The 23168-nt window shown below is 49.7% G+C and overlaps 5 protein-coding genes across 6 annotated transcripts; 3 read left to right on the top strand and 2 right to left on the bottom strand.

Annotated features, from left to right (window-relative positions):
- Nucleotides 1-133: 133 nt before the first annotated feature.
- Nucleotides 134-5593, top strand: H257_14627 (hypothetical protein; the record flags this gene model as incomplete). Its single annotated transcript, XM_009842515.1, has 1 exon — nucleotides 134-5593. One exon carries the CDS (start codon nucleotides 134-136, stop codon nucleotides 5591-5593), a length of 5460 nt encoding a protein of 1819 aa, XP_009840817.1.
- Nucleotides 5594-6393: 800 nt separating this feature from the next.
- Nucleotides 6394-9247, bottom strand: H257_14626. 2 transcript variants are annotated; one of them, XM_009842514.1, is made up of 4 exons: nucleotides 8243-9247; nucleotides 7442-7627; nucleotides 6763-7028; nucleotides 6394-6690 (listed from the first exon to the last, which is right to left on the bottom strand). In XM_009842514.1, the coding sequence occupies exons 1-4, from the start codon at nucleotides 9220-9222 to the stop codon at nucleotides 6494-6496; spliced, it is 1629 nt and encodes a 542-aa protein (XP_009840816.1). In that variant the 5' UTR covers nucleotides 9223-9247; the 3' UTR covers nucleotides 6394-6493. The 2 variants fall into 2 exon arrangements, with proteins under 2 accessions (XP_009840816.1, XP_009840815.1); XM_009842513.1 differs by lacking the exon at nucleotides 6394-6690 and having other exon boundaries at nucleotides 6720-7028.
- Nucleotides 9248-9775: 528 nt separating this feature from the next.
- H257_14625 (hypothetical protein) lies at nucleotides 9776-11816 on the top strand. The gene is made up of 2 exons (XM_009842512.1): nucleotides 9776-10857; nucleotides 11105-11816. Exons 1-2 carry the CDS (start codon nucleotides 9792-9794, stop codon nucleotides 11779-11781), a joined length of 1743 nt encoding a protein of 580 aa, XP_009840814.1. The 5' UTR covers nucleotides 9776-9791; the 3' UTR covers nucleotides 11782-11816.
- Nucleotides 11817-15031: 3215 nt separating this feature from the next.
- H257_14624 (hypothetical protein) lies at nucleotides 15032-15854 on the top strand (the record flags this gene model as incomplete). The annotated part of the gene is made up of 2 exons (XM_009842511.1): nucleotides 15032-15260; nucleotides 15547-15854. The coding sequence occupies 2 exons, from the start codon at nucleotides 15032-15034 to the stop codon at nucleotides 15852-15854; spliced, it is 537 nt and encodes a 178-aa protein (XP_009840813.1).
- Nucleotides 15855-20834: 4980 nt separating this feature from the next.
- H257_14623 (hypothetical protein) lies at nucleotides 20835-21552 on the bottom strand (the record flags this gene model as incomplete). Its single annotated transcript, XM_009842510.1, has 3 exons — nucleotides 20835-20972; nucleotides 21021-21067; nucleotides 21405-21552. The coding sequence occupies 3 exons, from the start codon at nucleotides 21550-21552 to the stop codon at nucleotides 20835-20837; spliced, it is 333 nt and encodes a 110-aa protein (XP_009840812.1).
- Between the last annotated feature and the right edge of the window lie 1616 nt (nucleotides 21553-23168).

Raw genomic sequence — 23168 nt, 5'->3', positions numbered from 1 at the left:
TAGTAATACGACAATCAACGAGTTTCGGGGTTTCGGTTTCATCGTAACGGTCTGAAACGGCGTCGACAGCCCCTGTCGTGGAAACTGCCATCGCAACTATTGGCATGCCCCGCGATCATCTATCTGGCTTCCCATGTCTTCCCTTCCTACCATTCCAAGCGCTCCAACCAACAAGGTGATCGTGGCAGGTGTGGCGTACCTACTGGGGTCGTTGGCGATCAGTGCGCTGTACTTGACGATACTGGCACACAGCGCCGCCAATGACTTTTGGTGGCGCCATTTCAACACGACCGGCGACCAAACGTACCTCGCCGACGTGTTCAATTCTAGAGCTCTCTTCCAAACTACATCTTCGTCGTTCATGTCACCAGCCGAACCGCTCGATTTGGTGGGCGAAGCCATGCTCAAGGATTACTCGGGGGCCAACACGTTCGTGGACACGCGGCCGACTTCTGTCCGTCGGTGGATGCTCAAAGCGCTGCCGCTCGACGTGGCCGTGACCACACTGCGCAAAAACAGTTTGTTTGAGAGCTTTTACACGGTGATTCCGTACTGCTGGGTGGATTTCACTCGGCGTTTCGAGCTGGCCCACACCGCCGGCCGGCAACGCCGCTGCGACCGCGAGTATCAGACGAACGCGGCGGTGCACCTCGAGTCGTTGCTCCGAAACGTGCAGACCGTCGACCTCTTGCAGTCGTCGGTGGGGTCGAAATTCAACCAGTCGATCTTTGCCTCTTTGTACACCTTGGTTGGGGGCGCCGACTGGATGGCGGCAGTGACCACCCATACATGGCTCTCAATCCCCGACGAAGTCCAACTGTGGCATGCCGCGGGGCTGACTGAGTACACTATTGAGTACCAGAACCGGTTCCAATACGGCGTCGAAGACAGTGTCGAGGTGGTCAACGCCCTCGGCACCCCCCAGACTTTATCGATTTCGTCCAGTCACTACGTCGCACGGGGGCTGTCGTCGTGGAGCACGGTGCGCATGAATGTCGGCATCTGGAACGACATGAACTGGTGCATGTACTACGGGTGCAGTTTGGTGCGCCAGGCGAATCGGACGCTGGAAAACATCGGCCTCGACTGGGACCTAGCGTACAACGGCGCCGTGTCGTCCCCTGGCATGATGGTGGTGCGGGCAGCCATCGGTCCCCTCATGAACTGGGACTCCAGGTGGATCCGCCCCCCCGTCGTGTTATTGGAGCTCGTGCAGTCGTTCCAAAGGACATTGCGAGGGCAACTCAAACAAAAATCGAATGACGCAAGTTCTTTTCTCGGCCTGGGTGGAGTGGTCGCGGTGGACGTCGAGCCTCCGGCGTGGTGCACGCCATCTACTGCCTACCTCGGAGGAAATCCGTTGTGTCCGATCTTCCCTCCCAAGTCGTTCGTGCAAGCGCCGTTTTCGTACGACGACAGTTGCCAAGTGCAGGCGCCGTTTGTCATTCCCTTGGACAAGGTGAATGCTGTGTTTGCGATGGTGATGATGATGTGGCAGGCAAGAGAACTACTCCCCACACCGGACCAGACCGTTAACGCGACTGCTGCCGTTGCGAATCCGACTGCGATTTGCACGCAGAGTCCGTCCAACGCGGGTATCTGTACATCCGCCCTTCAAAACGCTACTGCCCTCGCCCTCGCTCTGCTCGACCACACGCCCGAATGGCTCGCCACGCCCACTCAATCAACCGAGCTCGTACAACTCATCCAGACCATTCGTGCATTCAACATCTCGTTCGTCCAGATGGCAATTCAACAAGGAGCATTTGTCCTCCTCACGCAGTCGATTCTCGATCCTCCGTCTAGTATTACTAGCTGGTCGTTCTTTGGGTGGGCGACTCTCCTAGACTGGGTGGACGGAACCCGCGAAGTCCTACAGATCGAAGGGGACCGCGGCCGCCTCAACCTCCTCTCGGACCGGATGCCCACAGAGCCGTTTGCGGCTAACCCGCTGGAGCTGCCTCGCAAAGCGTGCTACTACTTCTGGTACATTGCCGTGTACATCACGGTGCTGTCGGGTGTCGTCTCAGTTGTGTGCTTCGCATATACCAAGCAGGGGTTCCAAGGCGGTTACGACGGCCGACATCTGTTTCAATACCACCGCGTGTTCGGCAGCGTCTGGGTAGGCAGGCCGCTGCTGTTTGTACGGGGTATCTCCGCGCTCTTCATGCTCGCCACCGCGACCCCCCGCCTCATGTCCCTCCCGTCTGGAATCACATTCTACCAAGACGACCCTCGCAGCTTTCTGGAGCGAGTCGTGCTGTCTGGCGAGGCGCTGTGGGTCGAGTACGTCCTCGTCGACTTGTTCTTGCCTTGGACGACGGGGCATAGCGCGAAGATATCGAGTCCAATTGCCAGTGCTGTCGCTTTCATCGGAACGCTATGTTTGGAATCCATCGCTCCGGTGCAAGTCCAGACGACATTGGATCGAAATTGCGTGGTTATTTCCTTCAGACAAGGGATCACTTGCACCAGCGGAGTGGTGCAAGTGGGGAGTTTTCCCCGCGTTTGCTGGCTCTTGGGGATTCAAGCGGGGGCATTTGCCCTGGCTGTCGTCGTCACTCTGCTCATCCGACGATCGTCCAGCTCCGTCTTCCCTCGCCAGAATTCCGGCAAGACAACGTACCACCACGCATTAATTCCAGCCGCGGCCGACGCCTTCCTCCTGCCGCCCGCAACTGCCATCTTTTCGTCTGAATATTGGCACTTAGATCCCGTCATGTGCATTTTGTCGGGGATGGTGCCGTTCAATCAAACGTACCTGTTCGATTTGAAGCTGTGGATCGTCACGACGCGGGATCCAGCAATTCCGTCCGGCCAGTCGTTCGGGTCAACGTTGTTTGCCCCGACGCCGCAACAAATCACCCCTGGCCATAGACCCCCCCCTATGACAAAACAAAAAGGCGTCGAATTTACCAGTCGTCACGCGTGGCTCGGCACACTGAGCTTGGTTTATATGTGCGGGTGCATTGGCGGCAGCTATGCGTTCATTCAGCTCACCGCGTCTGCGATGGACAATGACTTTTTCTGGGCTGGGTTCGACATCAATACGTTGACGCACATGACCAATTTGTACTCGCGGGGACTCCAGGAGGAGATTGATGCCGACACCATCGACACCTCCATCGTTCTAACCGACCCCCAGTATGGCGCCTTGACTGGCACAATTAACACAACGGCCACCACAACGTTGATTCCGACGCTGTATGCTACGTCCATCCAAGATGAAGCGAATACGTTGGTGAATGTCATTACAAGCTTGCGGCACATGGAAAATGGGTGCAATGTGCCATGGATTATGACGTCGTACTGTTATGTGGACTTTGAAAGACGGTGGGAGATGGGGCGAACGTCCAACCAACAAGCGCGGTGTTTATCCGACGAAACTGGCAACGCCGCCGTGTACGTTGAGGCGTTTCTAAGAAACGTGCCGTGGAACACGTGGACGCAGTGCTGGGGCGACGCATTCGCCACGACGTTGCTTGCCTTCCTCGACACCTCCATCGACGGCCGGCAGTGGGTCGCCTCCACCACCGCCCACGCCACCTCCCCAGGCTCCGTTCTAGACGAACTATCTGTCTGGACAACCAAGCACGGCCTCAACCGGTACACTACCCAGTGGCAGAACTACAAGTCCCTCGGAATTATCGAGTCGTTTTCCGTGCAAAATGCGTTTGGGTGGAGGTACCCCCTCACGCTCAAGTCGTCCAACGGGTCGCTCCAACTCGCAGTGCAAACGACGTTCAAAATGCTCTGGCCATTCGCGGTCGACTTGTTGATGTCGTCAAACAATTCTGGCAGTCTTGTGCGACAGGCTGCCACGTATGTGTATGCCAACACGACCGTCGAGTCGTTTCTAGTCGCTGCCGGCATAGTTCCCCGTCCAATCAGCTCTGCACTCGCCCTCCTCCAGACCACCCTCGGGCCTCTCGGGACCATTCACCTCAAGCGCCTCCCGTGTCCGAAGGTTCTGCGGGTGCTGCACCGCGACCTGTCGCACCGCCTCACGAGCCTCCTCGCGGCCACAAGAGAAAGCCAGCAGCGTTTCTGGCCCATCTACTCGTCGTTTACGTGGCAAGTGCGCCCGACGGCGTGGGACGGATTTGTCCTCGGCGGTGGCAGCCTCATGTGCGACATCTGGACGTCCCTCACCGTCGACGACCGCCCGGCCATGTGGTTTACTTCCAAGGGGTCGTGCAACGCGGGGCTCCAGGAGGTTCTCATCAGCGACACCCTTCGCGTCATGATGGCCACCGTCGCCGTCATGGGCCCCACTCTGGATGTGTTCGCGGTCGCCCGACGGGAAGTGACGGCGCCAGTTGCCAACATTGCGCTACTCTTGAACCAATCGGTGGCCTTCTTGCGGACGTTTGAATCCACGTGGCAGCTCGACGATTGGCTCCGTCGCACCCAAGTCGTTCAGACTACGATACGAGACGAAATTCATCTGGATTTGGTGCAGTTCGTTCGGCCTCACAACCCCCCGACGTCCGCGTTTGCCCTGTCCCAAGTGCGCTTGTTTGATGGATCGGACCCCCATTTCAACCTGTTTGCGTGGCTGTACTTGTTTGATTGGGTCCAGGGCATCCGCGAAGTCGTGACTTTCCAAGGCGACGTTGGCGCGATCACGACCCTCTCCACGATCAATAGTGCCACGGAGATGCACGTAAATCCGATGGAAGTGCCTCTGAATGTGGCGTTTTACATGCAGTGGCTGCTGCAGTACATCACGTTTGTCATGCTGGGCGTGGCGGTTGTCGTGTGCGTGTATATCGTCGCTCTCAAAGGCCAAGTGGAGGCCGCCAACATGCTCTCGTTCAGTCGCATCACGTCGCTAGTATGGATCGGCCGGCCGCTGATCTTATTGCGGGCGTTTTGTGCTATTTGTCTGCTCTCAACGTCGACCCTCCAGCTCGTCCGCCCTTTGGACGGTCTTGTGGCGTACTTTGAATCCATTCCAACGCCGTGGTTCACGGTCGTGCTAACTGCAGGGGAGCTCAACTGGATGACGTTTATCGTGAACGACCTCTTCTCCGTCCTGACGTTGCACCACACGGCCACGTACTCTGGCCACAGTTTTATCGTGGTGTGGATATCGTCCGTCGTGTGGGCCCTCGCGAGCCCCATCGCCCCCATCGCGACCATATCCAGAACCTGCGACGTCGACGCCTTGGACTTTCAACTGGTGTGCCATGGCGGCCTCGTAGAGATCGGTCTCGTGTCGCGCTTCGGGGGGCTCATTGGGCTCGTGGGGGGGTCGTGCGTCGTGTGCTACCTCGTCGAACGGATCCGCCAGCCGCTGAAACGGACGACCCGGACACGTAGTTTGGTGATGGAACCTTTGACCGACTCGTCGTTTTTCTTGTACGCGACAGCCAAGCACCATTTTCACACCGACAAGTGGGAGTACGATGACGTGAAGTACGTGGACCGGGCGTCCGCTGTGCTCACGGGCATCCTCACGGTCCACTGGAACGGCGTGCTGTTTGCATTTGACATCAAAACATGGCGCATGTTCGGGATCCAAGACAGACCACGACGCGACGACGATATGCCACGTCATATTGCCATTGCCATGCGGCTGGTGGGGTAATCAAGACTTACGGGAATTCATACCCACCATGGATACTATGTTTAGTATAATTGTTGACTTTAAGCGTGGATGATATTTGGATGAAGTTGGTTGGACGTAACCTAAAGTAAGTTAGTGACCAAGCCTTACGTTGGCCCTGAGCGCCCGGGAGGCCGTCTGCGCAAGCGCGGATCTAAGCCTCTCACTTCACCGAATAATTTATCTTTTGTTCTTGTCGGGCAGCCCCGGACGATGCCTACTGTATATGGAATGACCTAGGATCATCCTAATTTACTCTCATCTCTACTAATTAGGATATGACCTAATATTAATGTTGGATACTATCACGGATTTTAGAAATGCATAAAAATAATTAAGATATACTTCGAAGTACAATTATACCAACAACTATTATGAATAACAGTACTACAGTAGTACTGCGTAATATCCTTTCATATTAATATTTATTAATATAATCCACGACGGGTGAACTAATAACATTGAGAATCAAGGACTTGGGGCCTTGTAATAATATGGAGTATGTACTATGTTGTATACATTCGGGATAACGATGCCGAAACGAAGTCATTTTGAAGTGAAAGATGATCAAATAGTCGAAATGTCCCCATGATGTGTGGATACATTTGAAATACAACATAACATCCTCGTGTGTCGTCCTTATACATGTGTGTTGTGCATGTCCTTTTGCCCAAAACTTGGACTTTTGACTATATAAACATGGTGCAGTGTCACACTAATTCGATGTGGAATTGGTCCAAGAGTGGATTTGATTTGCTACTTGATTCGTAAAGTTGTGGGTTTTGATTGGTCGTATATCGATTGTCAGTCGATTTGGTTGTGCTCATTCGATACTCCCATTTCGAATCGTACTACGTTCACTGTACTGTACATACATCCAAGTTATTGAAACGTGACGACCCCTAGATTGCGGTCGTGGGAGACTGTGATCATGGCGTTTTGGGTCGAGTGCCACAGCCCATGGAGCACCTTGCCGTTGTGCACACCCACAGTTTGATGCGGCGACTCCAAGCGTTTGCACGCGCGCAGGTCCCATATGAACACGTTGCCCACTGTACTCCCACACGACACGTGCATCCCTACACCAACCATCAAATCACGCAATTCTCCACCTTAAACTGGTTTGCTTTGACAGACGAAGTGACTACTACCTGCAGACGACCACCGAGGCGTAATGTACTGACTCATGCCTTTGTTCTGGAGCTTGTGCCATACCATGGACGGCATGGTGTCGTTGGCACGCTGTCGCAGATCGTGGAACATCATCACTTGATTGGCGGGGTTCACACACGAGTACATGAGCAAGTGCGGGTTGGCTGGGTGCTCCAGAATCGCATTGATCTTGGAAATCACGGGTTTCCGCCACTCGCGCAGCACCGACACTGTCTGCGTATGCAGGTCAAACTTGGCCACGACTCTATATATAACTCCCACGTAAACATCCATAAATACAAATATATATGTTCAACACTGTCAAGAGGGACGAGGAAAGAGGTATATATACTTCGAAGTCCAAGTACAATTCGTAAACAAGCACCATATATATATATATATATATATATTATTAATATATCGATCCAAACACACCAAATCAACCATACACTTGCATCAATCAGTAGAAACAAGTACATATATCCACACAACATTGCATCATATACTCAAACTTATACATCCATCCATATCTGTTTGTAGACGTGTGTGGATATATATATATATATATATATACATATATATTTCCAAACACGTCTGCAAACAGATTACACCCATTTCGAATATAGTAGCTTGGTGATATATATATATATATATATCTGTCGTGGGTAGAAGAAGTACCCGTCGAGAGCGCCGGAAAAGACGGCGTTGCCAGAGCTGTGCGGGCACACGGACCGGACTTCGCTGCGGTGGTGCTGGTGCAGCGTCTGCACCTCCCGCGTCGCGTGGTTCCAGCACACGAGCTTGTGCTTGACGCCCCCTGTGACAAAGTACGACTCGTCCAACCACCCAATGCACGACACGCCTCTACATAGTTAGTGGGTAGCAATGAGTAAGCATTATTATAACGTTTCCTTCACCATAGAACGAAATCACACCGAAGTTTCTCAATAGCAAACAAGAATGGACGATCAAATAATAGACGATTCACAGAAAAAGATAGTTTGTACAAGGGGATGGTTAACTACAACGACACTGCTTGTTGCGAGTGGTTACGAGATTTTATAAAATAATATTCTAGTATTGTGCCAACAATACTATATCTTATCTTTTGTCAGGAATAATATAATTTTTTATTTAAAGAATCCACAAATAGGCAATCAAATACCGAATAATATAATGTTTTATTTAAAGAATCCACAAATAGGCAATTAAATATAAAATACTAATTGGCAATCCGAGAAGCCATCCAGTAATCGTACCTCACCAACCCATGCAATACAGTGTTTAATTGTGTCAATTTCTATAAAATATTCGGCAATGGATGGTCAACATATTGCATGAGCACAATACAGATACATACTGCTCAATGAATTAAACAGAATCCAAACACAACCTATTTTCCTTACATATGGCGTCACATGGATCAAATCTGTTAACACCACTGAAATCTAGATCTAGTAGTACTAGTAGTACACGTACTTGGGGTGCAGGGCCGTGTCGGCCTGCCACAAGTTGGTGGGCGGGAGGTTGAGTTTGGTGTCCGATTCCCACTCGGCGACGCAGATGCCGCCCTGGTCCTTGACGGGATCGCGGAACGCCATGGCCAGCTTGGACCTCGACGGGTTCCACGCGATGCTCTCGATGCATCCGTTGGTTTTGCGGAAGGCGGTGGCGGGGATGCTGGACAGGGGCGCCAGCGTGCGGCGGGGGTGGTGGTAGTGCCACAGCCGAAGCATGCCTTCGTCTGAGGTCGTGGCTAGGATGTCTGGCAGCGTCGAGTGGAAGGCCGAGCACCGGATCTTGCGGTCGCTCAAGTCGGCAATCATCACGCACCGCGGCTGGCCGAGCACTTTGTACTTGTCTGTCGTGGACCAGAAGTGGTCGGGGTGACGCGACGACGAAGTAGAGCTCCGTCGAGATCCTGCCGTTGGGTCGATGGATGATGCGGCAGGGACGCGCGGACGTACGGGACTGTTCACGACCGTGACGACATTGCGCAAGCGACGGGGGGTCGTCGGAGGTGCCTGGGAAGGTTTCATCGGTGGAGAGGGTGGATGTACTACCATTGCCACAGAGGCCGATCGCGTCCCTCGTACATCAACTGTCGCTTTGGGTGGAGTTGGAGTCGTCATCGGTGCGTTACTTGACGACGTGTGCTTCTTCGGCGGGGGAGTTCCTTCTAACGGAGCGAGATCGGCCCCTCGCTTGTACTGCCGAAACACCTCCATGCGTTTCAGCAAACTGTCCCGTTGAATCTGCAGGTCTTGTCGTTCGTACTGCTGTCGCTTCAACAGCTCCGTGTGCCGCTCCATGGCGCATTTGTGTTTTAGGATGTGCATCTCCTGCTCCTTGATCTCTGCGTCGCACAACTTGATCGCATCGTTGCTTTCCCGCAGCTCTCGTTCCATCTGCGAGCTGTCCGGCTTCGTCGCGGCGGCGCCGTTGCCCTTTCCCGCCATTATGTCGCTTTGGGTTGGGTGGCGAGCAAAACACCAAAATATGATCGTGGAATATTCAACCAATCAAATCTCAGGATCGGTCACGTTAAACGCCTTCAACGGAGTGATGTTAAAGCTAATTTGACGCGTTAAAATACAATCGAAGGAATAAAAAATACATCGGGTTTGGAATGTTTTTTAAACATAGAGACTCGGAATCAGACGTCTACGTAGAACAGTATCACCTTCTACTGTAGCCTCTCAAGGAAGTGAAATCTATCGATTATATACATAGTATTACCAAGGCCCACATGTATTCTCTAGAAGCTGCAACAAGCCCTAACCGTTCTTTTAGCAAGCCTTTCCAGATGCCTACTCTAGGCACTGTTCGTTATCCTTGCCTCTGCTGAAAGTGAGTGTATCATGCATCGTACCCAGAGAACTTTGTTCTTTACTTCGAAGTACGATATATGCGGATTGTAAACAGGAGGTGGACGTTTTGAAAACGTTTTAAACGTATTTCAAACGCGTTCTGGACACAGTCGAAACAATTCTGGCCCGTTACTTGCCAGTGTGCGAGTTACTATAAAATGTTGTGGCAAGTCCTTCGAGCGGCGGCGGTGGTCTTGTGCGGCGCGGCCGTGGCAGAAGGCGGAAATCTAGCGCCGATCATCGTGCGAGGGAACCGCATGTACAACTCCGTGACTGGGGAACGCTTCTTCATCCGCGGGATCACGTACGATTACGATGTGAGCGACGCCAACTATGACCTCAGCAAACCCATCATCGAGTCCAACTTGAAGGCCTTGATTGGGTCGTTCAACACGTTCCGCTTGTACAACGCCGACCCAACACGCACGTACGACAAGTTCATGAAGCACATGGACACGTTGGGGGTGTACGTGATAGTCGCGGCATCGCCGGCAAACCTGGACTACTACGGAAAGTACAAGTATTCGACGATCACGAAGATTTGGAGTCCCGATGGGTCGACGGTGATCGAAGACGGGGTTACGAAGGTCCAGAAGGACCAGACCAAGACGTGTTACCCCGCGCTTCTCTTGGAGTACGGAAAGCGCCTCATCAAGGACTTTGCCCCGTACGACAACACGTTGGGGTTCGTCGTGGCCAACGAAATCATGCAGCACGATCTCATGGCGGCGGCGTGTGTCAAGGCGTACACGTCGGATCTGAAAAACTGGATGCGCGGCAACGCCAAGTACATGCGCATCATGCCGTTGGCGTATGCCGGGGCCGACAGTGCCGGCACGCCCGTGAACGGTGGCACGCCGCAGACACCCGAAGCGTACACGGTGATGAAGATCATGGGGTTGCTGTGCGGGGACACAATGAAGAACGGCGTGATGGAGCGAAGCATCGACATCTACTTGATCAACGAGTACCGGTGGTGCAACGTACCTGGCACGTTCTCCCCGTACCAGCAGTTTCTCGACATGGCCAAGGGCGTTCCGATTGTAATAGCACTGGGCGAGTTTGGCTGCGATACCTACAGTCCCCGCACGTGGTCGATGATGCCCTACTTGTTTTCGGACTCGGTCAAGTCGATGGGGTTTACAGACGTGTATTCTGGCGGGTTGGCGTATACTTTTGGTCAGGCGTCGCTCGGAGCAGACGCAAAGTACCCGCTCTTCACAGGTATATATATATATATTTATACGCTGATATGTGCCATGTTTGGAGTATGTTTCTATTGGTGTACTAGTATTGCGTTGTTTAGTGTAACGTTGTATTAATAGCTTTACTGTTTGCATTTATTATCGCTCTTTCATTGGTCAATACTCCAGACTTTTCTCGTGGTTGATTGACTGCTATGTGTGTGTTTTTCTGCGATCTGTCAGTTGTATCATAGTGGTGAATATGATGATTTCAATACTATCTATAGGGGGCAGCACCAAGCTCGAAGAACTGCCGGGGAAAGTGCCAACGGCCGATTACACCAACTTGCTGACCCAGTTCAAAGCGAATCCGTCCGTGGTGCAGATCGGCGGGTTCACCAAGGACACTGTGTGCACGTGGAATCCGCCGGAACCCACTCCAGGGATAAACTCAGTGTTTAAGGTGACCAAGACGTGGTTTCCAGAGTGCACCCATCCGAGCTTGAAGCTGGACCCGACAGACAAGTGGATGACGAGCAGTCGGCAAGGCGCCGTGTGCGACGCAAAGGGCGGACAGTGCGAGGTACCGATCGACTCGGCCAACCCCACGACCGAAGAGTCCATCTGCGGGTTTGCCGTCAAGGCCCCCGAAGGCGGAGGAACGTGCAAAACCAACGAAAACTGCGGGTCCCATGGCCAATGTGTGGACGGACCCGACAGTAAAAAGGCGTGCATGTGCATCGGGTGCTACTCGGGGTCGGACTGCTCCGTGTACAACGTGGACAAGTGCAACACGCTTAAGAGCGACCCTCACGCCCCCAAGCTTGTCTTTACGGCCATCGGCGCGTTCCTAGGTGTGATGTTGCTCGTGTTTGGAGGCCTTGGCATTGCTTCGGGCAAGAAGAACGCCGAGTTGCGTAAGGCCGAACTAGCCGCCAAAAGCAGCCTAGTGAACTCGACTTAACTGAATGGATGATTTACATATTGAAATGTGTGGAACGTGCATTTGCTTGGAAGCTACGAGGGGTTTCGTGGTACTACATATACTATTGCAGGGGTCTGTCTGGATCAGTCATGGTCAACAAAGCGTAATATAAATATATAATACTACGTAGTAAGTAATATTCACTTCGAGAAAGAAAAACTACTGGAGCGGGCTCGTGATTTAGCACCAATCAGACTCAATTACTTGCGTTGAAAAAGACACTGCTTATAGTTTGACCTAACAATGCAGTGTCAAAGGTTTTTTGCTGCAGTATACAATTTTCTCTATAAATACAAAAAACGCAGCAGAAAGAAAAAAATGCCCATAAACGTGTTCTTTGGACAAAGATGTAATTTTGGATTGACAGAAACTCAAATCAAAACCCAAAAAGCGTCCTCGATAGTCTCGCGGACTGTGACGTATAATGGAATACAAATGAATACAAACTGTAAACCGAGCGTCCTCGATGGTCTCGCGGACTGTGAAGTATAATGGAATACAAATGAATCCAAACTGTAAACCGAGTTTCAATGCAGTTTTTACCTTTTGTATTGTATGTAAACATAGATCCACAATGCAATGTGTCTGAGGAACATCAGCACAGAAGAACATTATCTTTTAGAGTGTTTCTCCATTTTGCCCAATCGCCGCAGGCCAAAATCGATGTCACTGACAGCTCATCTTCTCGTCATTGATGGGTCTCAGTGTCGTTGCCATCTCCCGATGGAAGTAAAATGGACAGTGTACTCTCAGTTGTAATCAAGCGTATTTAGTCTCCAACTGAGTCGATAGACATCCAGCAGTTAACACCATTCCGCGCCATTGAGGCATTGATATCACATGAAATTAGTCGATACATAAAAGTCTTCTCCATAGCACGAAGACTACGTTACGATTCTAAAACGTGAGATACAAAGTCGCCAAGGCATGCAACAACTTCGACCTCGCCAGCTGTGAGGGCTGCGACTACCTTCTTCGATAGCGTCACCGCGATTTTAACCGCTTAATCGCGTCCATACAACATCATAACCGCCTCACGAGCCGTTTCAATCTCCTCGTACTTGGTGTTGTCGATGTATTGCATATGGACCCCGAGAAACTCTTCGATAGCATACAGCGGCTTGCCCAGGGTACAACACTTTGAGACTCGATCATATGACTTTTGCGCCTTTTTGTCTTCTGTCGTAAACTACAGCATATGTTTGAATAGGTGCTGCGTCGGTGATGGAAATGATAATATCGTTGCAGCGTTTTCCAACTCGTCGCGTTTGGAATCACAGACAATTCGACCAGCAACACAGGATCGTTGCAAGCGGGTCAAACTTGCATGGGCGCTACAGGGTGGACTCAGTGTTGTTAGAGGTGAATAGGGAGGTTGCTTGGGGGTAAAACGACCAAGCAGGCGTGCTTCCATGTCGTCAATACGGGTGGCCATGACACGAGCTTCCACCACTGGATCATTGCCAGTGGTCCAATCAGGACGTTTGGGCTACTTGACGCGTCAAAGCGTGGTTCAAGGTGAAGAGAGAGGTTGCTTGGGGGGGCAAAACGATCAAGAAGGTGTGCATCCATGTCGTCGTCGGGGCATGACACGAACTTCCATGCCCTCAAGATACGACTTGTACACGTTCGCCATAGATAATTGCTCCCCGTCCTCATTCGGTGCAACCAGCTCGAGAGCTGTTCATGAGTGCTGTAGATCCACGTGGCTGGGCAGCGGCTAAGTGCTTCTGGGCTGGGGACATCGCGTCAGCGATCACTTCTTCTTCCGCAACATAAATGCAATCGAGAAGGTATTTCATTATGACATCGCACTTGAAGTGGTGGGGTTGTTGGTCTTGCTCCGACCAACCACCCTACCCTTCAATATCTTCAAACTCCAACGCTTGTCTTTGTCCTCGTGAGAGAACTTCCATTGTGCAAAACGACGGCGGATCGTATGCGTTGTCATGCAAACGTTTTCGAAGCAATTCAGCAGTATGTAAACGTTTTCGAAGCAATTCAGCAGTGCACTGTGGGCTGTCGAGCAAAAGTCGACGTCACGGGGCATGATCGTGATAACTTCGTTCAAGATATTGATGACATATCCCTCCGACATGGCATGACCCCAGTTGAATACGGACTCAGGCAGGTTTGAGTACTTTCGTGACAACGGCATTTGGGGGAACACCAGGTCCTCGTCGAAGCTGTGCATCATGGTAGTTTCGACGTGTTCGATCCACGTGTCGAAGTGGTGCTTGGCACAAATATCACGATCCCACAGCTCTTGGCAATGGTGCAAACGATATGTGCGGTCATTTCCGGACTCGGTTTTTCGGTCGTGGAAGGTGTACTCGTGGTACTCGAGACGTACGTTGGGGTCTTGTTGACTGGTCGTGGACTTCGCAAGAGCAAAGTATTTCCCGCATAGACCAAGGACTTAACTTACAGTACTCCAGTTTGAGTGGTTCTCTTTCTTCGTGTTGAGGGTGACACGCTTGCCAACCATTGCTTGACTGATGGCCATTACATTAGATCGGTGCTCGCTGTCGAAGTTCGTTGGGCGCGCTTTAAACCGCTTTCCTTTGGGTGCTGTTGTTGCGCAGCGCTCCTTCCTTTCGGGCACTCTAGTTGTCTTTGCTTTGGATGCTTGATCGTCGTTGTCCATGATCCCACCGCGTAACCGATACACTAGTCAATACTCGTTGCGTTACCTTCATTTGTCGGCGTCAAACATTTCACTCACTTCGGTGTCAAACATCTATTTCAGCGTCAAATTTCTTACTGAGGCGTTGCTGTCATGCTAACATTTTGGCGTCGAACAATATCCTTCGGTGTTACGATTCGGCGTAAAGCATTGCGATTTGGTGTCGAACATTAGGATTAGGCGTCAAACATTACGATTCAGCGTTAACTTGTAGATATTAAAATTCGGCGTCAAACATTCTGGTTCGGCGTCAGTATGACACTATTTGTCGTAAACATATGGCAGATGTACACTACACGGGGTCATTCTGTTTGTCATTGTTGCCAGGTTCTTTCCATGCAAAACTTGCTTCAGTGGCTCGGAGAGTTCGGGTTAGGACCAGGCCATCACCACTATGGAAGAACGTGTTACGTCAACGCTACTTTACAGTGCTTTTCGCACCTTCCTCCCGTGGTTCAGTCCCTCATGCCATCGTATCAGCCTGCCCTGACCACTTAGTTCAGCCCCCAAGACTGCCTAAGCAGGATCGTTCATGACATCCAAATGAAAGATCCAACGAAACGCCTCAAGATGTGGGCAAATGGGTATCGAATGGACGAGTTGCACAGTCACCTAGGTGATGTCGGCTGTCGTTTGGTGCTGGGCGAAAAGGAAGACGCGCACAAGTTTATTTTTCACTTCTTGTCAGCCATGCCCATGTGTCTACCAGCTTTCAGTGGCGCAGTGTTCAACATCATTGAATTTAATACTTGCAACACCCAAGCCAGGCAGTGTAAATGATCATTAGCTTATTAGTCTAGTTCAGTAGATCGTCAGAGGTGTTTCTCGACATCGATATTCCAATCACTCCAGAGGTTGTCACTGTAGAGGACGGCCTAAGAAGAGCGTTGGTGTCACCGCGTTAGCGGGCGATAATTCGTACGAGTGCACCTATTAGAACTTAGGATCAGTAGCGGCGATCTTGATTGTAGTTAAGGCTATTTGGCAAGTAGCATACAAATTTCCAATATAACTCAGTAACTGGTGATAGACTTATGTACTGATCAATGATCGCCCAGCAAACGGTGCTCTCGATGCCAAATACCTTGAGCGCAATCGACGCGTTTCGTCCGATCGCATTGTCGTGGAAAACTTCTTCGGGCGTGTTTGCTCCCTGTGGAGAATTTCAAGCACGACGTTCACCTGGGGCGAGAAGATCTACCTTTCGCTTCAGAAGACTACGTTTGCCTTGACCAACTTCCATCTGTCATTGCTGCCCTTGCGCGCAGAGGACGAAAACTACTATGCCATGTTTCTGGCTCCTACCAGTGCATGGCGAGCGAGAAGAAGCGAAAGCGTGCTGAGACTCAGCGCCGTTATCGATTGAGTCAAGAAGGTCGTATTGCCATGGAGACCAATCGCGCTCGTTTCTCGCCATACCGTGGCTGAAGTATTTTCAGTGTTCATGTATGCTCGTAATGATCGACTACTTGATTAGTACCATGATTATTTCCGAATACTTTACTCTTGTTGGTAGCAATTGTGTATTTTGCAAATAAGTAAACACCTTCGCAAGGTTACAGCAAATTCTAAATTCAAGTGATACTGTGGAAGGGATTCAAATCAATTCGAAATATCGCTGGTATATAGTGTAATACAAGTTTGCTGGTTTAAAGACTTATTGCAATCGCCGATGCCCAGCTGTGCATACAAGTGCCATTGCAGAGTGGTCCCATGTATTAGTGCTGCGTGTCCTACGCTTCACGGTCGCTGAAAAAGGCACCATGAAAAAGAATGGCCAGCCCATCCAATACACATTGGAGCTGAACATGAGTGAGTTTGCATAGTTGATCACGCGGTACAGTTTAAACCACCACGATCGATAGATTACTAAAATACTTGCATAAGATATTGTGTACCAGTTTCGAGGAGTTGTCCTTCATCTGGGAAGTTCACTGACGTCGGGTCACTACATTGCGTACGTACTGGCACCAAGTGGGCGATGGTTCGGTATGGATGACAAGGTATCTATGTCATCGAATATAGCCTCATGTTTTACACGGCAAAAGAGTCCTACAAGCGCGACCCCCCACTGACTACACTACATGCTACGTCTCAGGTACAAGGTACATCGACACGTATGCCATGTGCGTTCAGAACAATCTCTAGACACGAGTCATGGCTAACAGACCCATCGTACACTTCATCACCAATGGCGCTACCTCGTACGCAACACAAATTGAAAATGTATATAGTAATTAAATTCAATGGAAAGCTAAATCGCAGCACGTCCGACGCCACGAAAACTCGTCTCAAGACGTGACGACGCCGTTGTTGTGCAGCAAAGAAATACCCACACAATTCTCAACACACTCAATACCACCCCGCACAGCTGGCCATACAGCCATCAAAGCCCCCATGAAAGTGGTCAATGCAACAGCCAGGACAACCCCCAACGCAGGCCCCAACGTAGCCCCAGCGTAGCCCCGACATCAACCCGCATTGTAGTCCGCAATATGCGGTCCTGGGTACAGCCCTCAGAGCATCTCACAACGTAGTCCCCAACACAGTCTCCAAGGCAGCCCCCTATGTAGCACACGAAATGTTAGTGTGTGAAGTAGCTCACGTTGTAAGGTTCTACACCAAGGCCCCAGAATAATTTAAATAACTCGATTATTTTGTATTTTTTTCTGATTCGTGATGACGATTCAAATTTACAGCACGAAATTGGTTGTTTTGTGCATTGCAGCCAATAGATATTACCTTTAAATTTTTATTCTCTTTCAGACATGGTAGGATTCATTAAATTTGGTCCGAAAATAACTTTTTGGGGTCGCAGGAACTGGAAATGTCGGTTGTACCGTGGAACAGAGGAAGTACCAGGAAGTGGAATCTGCAATCATGTACGCATTGTGCATTATAAAGGTTTCCGTTGCGTCATCACGGTGTCAACCGAATTACTTATGCCACAAGACCCACGGATCATGGCGTCTTCATTTGACAGCAGCTTGCTGCATGTGCACGACACAGCAAGGGTAGACGTCATGAAATGATTGTTGTTGTCAGTGGACAGGCGATGAATACTGTACCGTAGACCTAACCTCATAATAATGGCCAATCAAAACCATGTTCTTTGAAGTTTTTCTTTGAAGTTTTCACCATGTTCTCCAGGAAACGATACATTTGAAGCCAGGCGACCAATAGAGAAACGGTCATGAATAAAATCTATGCGTTAAACTCCATAACATAATGTTTTGATTCATTTCGTTTAAGGAAATGGACCTTTTTATCCAATTAGAAGAGTTTAGTTTACTGTTAACACTAATCATTTTGGAGCTATTTTTGTGCTTTGCACTTGTTTTGGCGTCGGTTTTACGTGGCTAAAAGAGTGGTACATCTGCTGTAACTGTGTTACAAGATTGAGTAAATACCTGGTGTTTTAGCTAATTCACTGGGGTTTTATAAATGCCAAAAAACTCTGAGCAATAATAATCACATGTGATGCTGAAGTGATCAAAACACTTTGGCTGTTATTCCATCGCGTAGTACATAATACCTACCTGCATGTACTGCGCGATGGAACAAGAAGAAGGCGTGGATTTCTATGAGGTGGCACCATATGTACAGTAGAACTCCGGCGCATGTCCTCGCTGTGACATTTGTAATATCAAAATTTGTTCGTGATGACCAGTGAATTGTGCAATTTGGCCCGAGAATAGCAGATATAACTTCGATTTGCACTTTTCAAATGTGCAAAAGCGAGTGAGTTTGCATAAATGACCTCCCTATAATTACATTCTGTAACGAAACGTGATCCTAAATCACTGCACGAATTATCTAAAACACTGGGGTCGATGTAACAAATACCCAGGTTTATTGTGTGAATAGCCAAAACGAGTGAAAAGCACAATATATTTATCATTTGGTATACATTAGAACCGATTTGCATCAAGATAAATCTATGTTAACGACACTTCAAAGGAATGATTTACTCCTTGAGTAACTTTATTAGAATCGATTTGCAGCTTTTATTAACCAACTGCATTGAAAATGGATGAAAATTGATGTATTTCGAGCCATTTTTGCCATGCCTGATCCAGACTGACCCCTACAGTAGTAACTGTTAACGTTATTGTAGTACTGTAGTCGTCGTTGTTTACAAATGGTGTTGTTCCACAGTACATCTGAGTAGCAAAGCATGTCGGGTATTTGCCTCCATTATGAATTTGATCATTTTATGACAGCAGCAGCATACTCACGCAATATTCTTTAACGCAGTTTAACGTTGTCGTTGCAACGGTACCACTTTGATACTGTATGTCGACAAAGTTGGTGACCGCTACTGACGTCCGTCTTCGCTTCCAAGCTCCCAATCGCGGCGTCAAGGTGTATCGTAGCAAGGTCCATGCGCGATGACGACGTCCATCTGGTCCTGCGCACACCCCGTTGGGCCACTATTAAAACAACTTTTTTTCTACATTGACATGGGACGAAGAATTGATCGCTGGGATCTCAGCATCATCGCAAATATATCTTCTTCATTCTTTTTGACATCGTATCGTACGTCTTTTTTGGAATAATATATACCAGTATCGTTTATCGGAACTTAACATAGATACCGATATACCAGTAAGGGGCTTGAAACCCAAAGCACGTTAGAAGTATCAAGTAAAATTGTCGTTGTTTGATCATCGATTTGTCGTGGTTTGACCATGAATTTCACTCTAACGTGATTGGCTAGTGCCAATTTCGTCGTCACTATCTACCGGTAGTCGCATTTGTCGGCGATATTCCGTTGCGTAACCATAGCGATTGGTCAATATTGGCCTATCGCACTCCACTTTCACTGGTGCACACATAGTAATTCATTTTCGATGGCAGCCCGAATGAAGGCCTCAACGCCCACGAAAAAGGAGTTGACCTAGCGTCTTGTCCGACTGGAAGCCGCGAACACATTCGGTGATCTTGGTTCTCTGAGCACATAAGACGAAGACCCTCAAGACAAGAAGCTCATGTGGAGCGTACATATGGTGCAAGTGCACTTTCGCGGCCCCATTCGGTAGCTCCAAAAGCAACCAGTAGCTTTCAATGTCCTTGGAGAAGATTGCACTTCGGCTCAGCGATCGGGGGTGCCTGTATCGCCACCCCCGACACAACCGTGGGCTGAAGTGTAATCCTCATAGTGACTGCGACGCGGTCCATAATACCAAATACGGTGTTGTGATGTAACCGGCGGTTGGCATTCAGCCAAAGACTCGTCACGGGGGACACAATGCTGACAAACGTTGCTTGGCTCAGGTTACGGCAGTACTGTATCAGCCATCGTACTCGGTGGACGAGCATACTCGTTGCCATGTGTCATTAGTGCACAGGACCATGTACACTACTACAAACTTCGTTTGGGGTGGATTGGGTGATAAACGCTTGACTACCACTTGGACCGCAGCTAGCGCGGCAGCAATCGCATTAATTTGCCCGGCGTTCATGATTCGTAGTTTGGCTGTAACACCAATGACATACATGGAATACCCAAATGCGACCAAAGTACGACTCGCCATCGTACTTGCATTTTTAGCAAAGTCGGAAACGATACGGATTGTACATCACATTGAAAATTTACTTGGAAGAGGCCCGAAGTACTTACTTAGTATCGTATCAAACGCAGAGGTGCAATATCACATGGATATTAGTTTCATGGTGGCAATATTTATCGGAGTACTTTTACGATATTGGATATATATTGCCATCCGATCCATATTGGAAGGAAATGAAAGTAGCACGGATACCCGCAGTGGAGGCTCCACGAATAGTACAAACCGCAACTTCTCTTCCTACCGGCACATCAGCTACTGTAAATGTAACATGGAAAATGACTTTGCGACGTACCATCGTTGGTTTGAAAATGAATAGTAGGATGTGCTAAATAACTCCGACAGACACTAATCGTCCAAGCGGCCAAATTGACAGTCTTGTCTTCCAAAGACACCCGGTCGTGCTTCTTCGAGCCGGATCGCGCTTCCGAAAAAGATGGCGTTTCCAACAAATATTTTGTTTGCTGTGTCTGCAGCTCGACGGTCCGTGTACAAAAGACAGCTGGGCCAACCAACATTTTACTAAAAACCCATGCAAACTGGCATGAAGCTATGGTTCAGCCGAAGAACAAGGGTGTGTTGACTGACGACGCCTGTATAAACACCGCGAAGAGCCAAGAAATGTACAGGGTCATGGATTGGGTCACCCAGGACAATCTGCCATGTAAGTTCTTCGAAACCACAGAGCCAATTTGAACATCAACTTCACAGGCCCTTCGAGTAAGTCGCTCAAGCTATGCATGCATGCAGTTGCCGTCAAAGTCGAAGATGCCATTTCACTGGAACTGCCGGTGAAGTTTGAGTTGATCTTTGACGTATGGACACAGTAAGATGCTCATTACGTCGCAGTGTTCGCACTGTACATGCGCCAAGTCCAACTGCAGCATGTTGTTCTTTCCATGGCACCGTTGGTTCTGACCAACGACGAGAGGGACGAATCATCTCCTCGCGACGTAACTTACCTCGGTGCTACACGTCACATGGAGTACCTTGACGTCGTTCTGGGCATCTGCAAGCACAAAAGTGTCGATATGTCTGAGTGTCTACGAGCACACAACTGCCGATGTGTCGTTCCTGGTGGCAGACAACTGGGCACTCTTTCAGTTTTACCCCCGGTCGAATTTAAAACAAAAAATCAATGTTCTTTATTCTTTGTCCTCTAAATTAGTACGATCAAACAATCGCAATTACAAGTCCTTTGAAAAACATATTACCACGCGTGCCACGGGGGAAAAACCATGACCGCCAAAGGAACTCGTCGAGGTAGCTAGGAAAGTGTTCACAATGGACACCACGCATAATCTTCGTGAACTGCTTCACACGCACCTCCCACACACCTTCAATACCTTGTGTGTGGGCTCCTTTCGCTGGGTTCACGAAGTTTTCAGTGTGGTTCACCCACTGATGCGAGTAATCCATGCCCGCCAAAGCCGGATTGTTTGCCAAGGTGTGGCGCTCATTGGTGGACACATACGACCCGAACTTGTCAGACATGATCAAGGTCGTATGTGTTTTCCAATGAGCGCAGACAACACCGGCTTCGTGCGGTCTTCATATGTTAGCACGCCATACCACTTCGTGGTCGCTCGATCAATGCCGCCAAACAACCAACACTCTGGGTGGCGCGTACCACGGTTGTACTTGGATTTTTTCTTGGGCGACGTTTCGTCAATTTCAACGACGGATTTAACACCGCCAATCTAAAAATAGCTTGTCAATGATTATAACAGCGTCCAAACTTCTGATATCAAATATATATACATGAAATATGATATGAATTCGAATAAATATGCATGCCAATAATTATATAAATAGATAATATGAATTCGAACAAATGATATGCATTTATATATAAATACTGATTTCCCTCACTACAGGGATCTACGGAACTTATGCCCTATCGAAGTTGCACGGTAGTTATACCCAATCAAATAATTTCTTGTGATACGATGCTGTGATTGGTCAAATTTTTAATCTCCCGCCAAACTTGCAATTCAAAAAATACTGACCCCAATTGCGGGGCAATCAAAATGACACGCATCACGTACCCCATTGCGTTCAAGCTCGAAGCTTTGAAACTCCTTGAGACCTTGTCCGACTACAAGGTAGCTGTGCTCCTTAACGTCGCTCGCAGGACTCACCGCAACTAGCAAAAGCAGCGCAACGAGCTCCTAACCTACAAAGGCAACAAGAAGCGCCTTAAGGTGCGTCCAGGAGGCCGACCCGAACAGTTCCCGGACCCGCCAGGCCTAGTCCAATACATTAACGACTTGCGTGACGCTGAGCGTGCGCTGACGACAATGCACATGATCAACTGGATCAAACGAAACCAACGAACGTGGCTGCTGGACTACCTGTCCACCAAAGCCGCAGGGTCCGGATACAAGTCCCTTCTCCAACTTCTCCGCCGGTTTTGTCGACGCCGCGGATTCTCCCGACAACGCCCAGCGAAGTGCAAGAAGACACAGGGAGACCTGTCTGAGCTGTGCGACGAGTTTGCGCTGGAGTTCCACCGGTCGTACAGCGCCCACAGCAAGGAGTGCACGTACAACGTTGACGAAACGGGTTTCTATTACGATATGCCTCCCCACTACATCTGGGCCGTGCGTGGCTGCAGCTCCAAGATCTCCGCGGGAGAGAAGCACTCGATGCGAATGACGGAGGTGCTCACAGCGCGTGCGGACGGTACCAAGCTGCCTATCATGTTCATCATGAAGGGACAGCCCGGCGGACGCATCGAAACAAACGAGGTGCCTACCATCCCCGAAGGACACTTCTATGCCGTCCAGGAGAAAGCCTGGATGGACGCACGGGTGTGGAAGCACTTCTTGCGGTCGGTGCTGCACGACGACATTGAAGAGTGCTCCGTCATCCTAGTCGACAACTTTATGGCCCATGTGTCGGAGGAGTCGACCAAGATTGTGCAAGAAGAGCTGGGATCTCACCTGTGTGCCATGCCACCGAATGCGACGTCTGTGTGCCAGCCCTTGGACGTGGGTGTCATGGCGCCCTTCAAGCGTCACCTACGTGAGTTGTGGCTGTATGAGGAGATGATTGACAGTGACGACGAGGATCCCGACTCACTGACTGCAAAGCAGAAGCGCCTAGCC

This window comes from Aphanomyces astaci, assembly GCF_000520075.1.
Source record: "Aphanomyces astaci strain APO3 unplaced genomic scaffold supercont1.59, whole genome shotgun sequence".
NCBI classification, from domain to species: Eukaryota; Oomycota; class Saprolegniomycetes; order Saprolegniales; family Verrucalvaceae; genus Aphanomyces; species Aphanomyces astaci.
Note: the sequence above shows the minus strand (reverse complement) of the source record. Positions and strands in the feature narration are given on the sequence as shown.

Coding starts and splice junctions, on each gene's coding strand:
- H257_14626 (XM_009842514.1), bottom strand. CDS start 9,222: ATGGCGGGAAAGGGCAACGGCGCCGCCGCGACGAAGCCGGACAGCTCG. Junction 7,628..8,242: donor GACACGGCCCTGCACCCCAA/GTACGTGTACTA, acceptor CTAACTATGTAG/AGGCGTGTCGTGCATTGGGT. Junction 6,691..6,762: donor GCCTCGGTGGTCGTCTGCAG/GTAGTAGTCACT, acceptor TGGTTGGTGTAG/GGATGCACGTGTCGTGTGGG.
- H257_14625 (XM_009842512.1), top strand. CDS start 9,792: ATGTTGTGGCAAGTCCTTCGAGCGGCGGCGGTGGTCTTGTGCGGCGCG. Junction 10,858..11,104: donor AAAGTACCCGCTCTTCACAG/GTATATATATAT, acceptor TACTATCTATAG/GGGGCAGCACCAAGCTCGAA.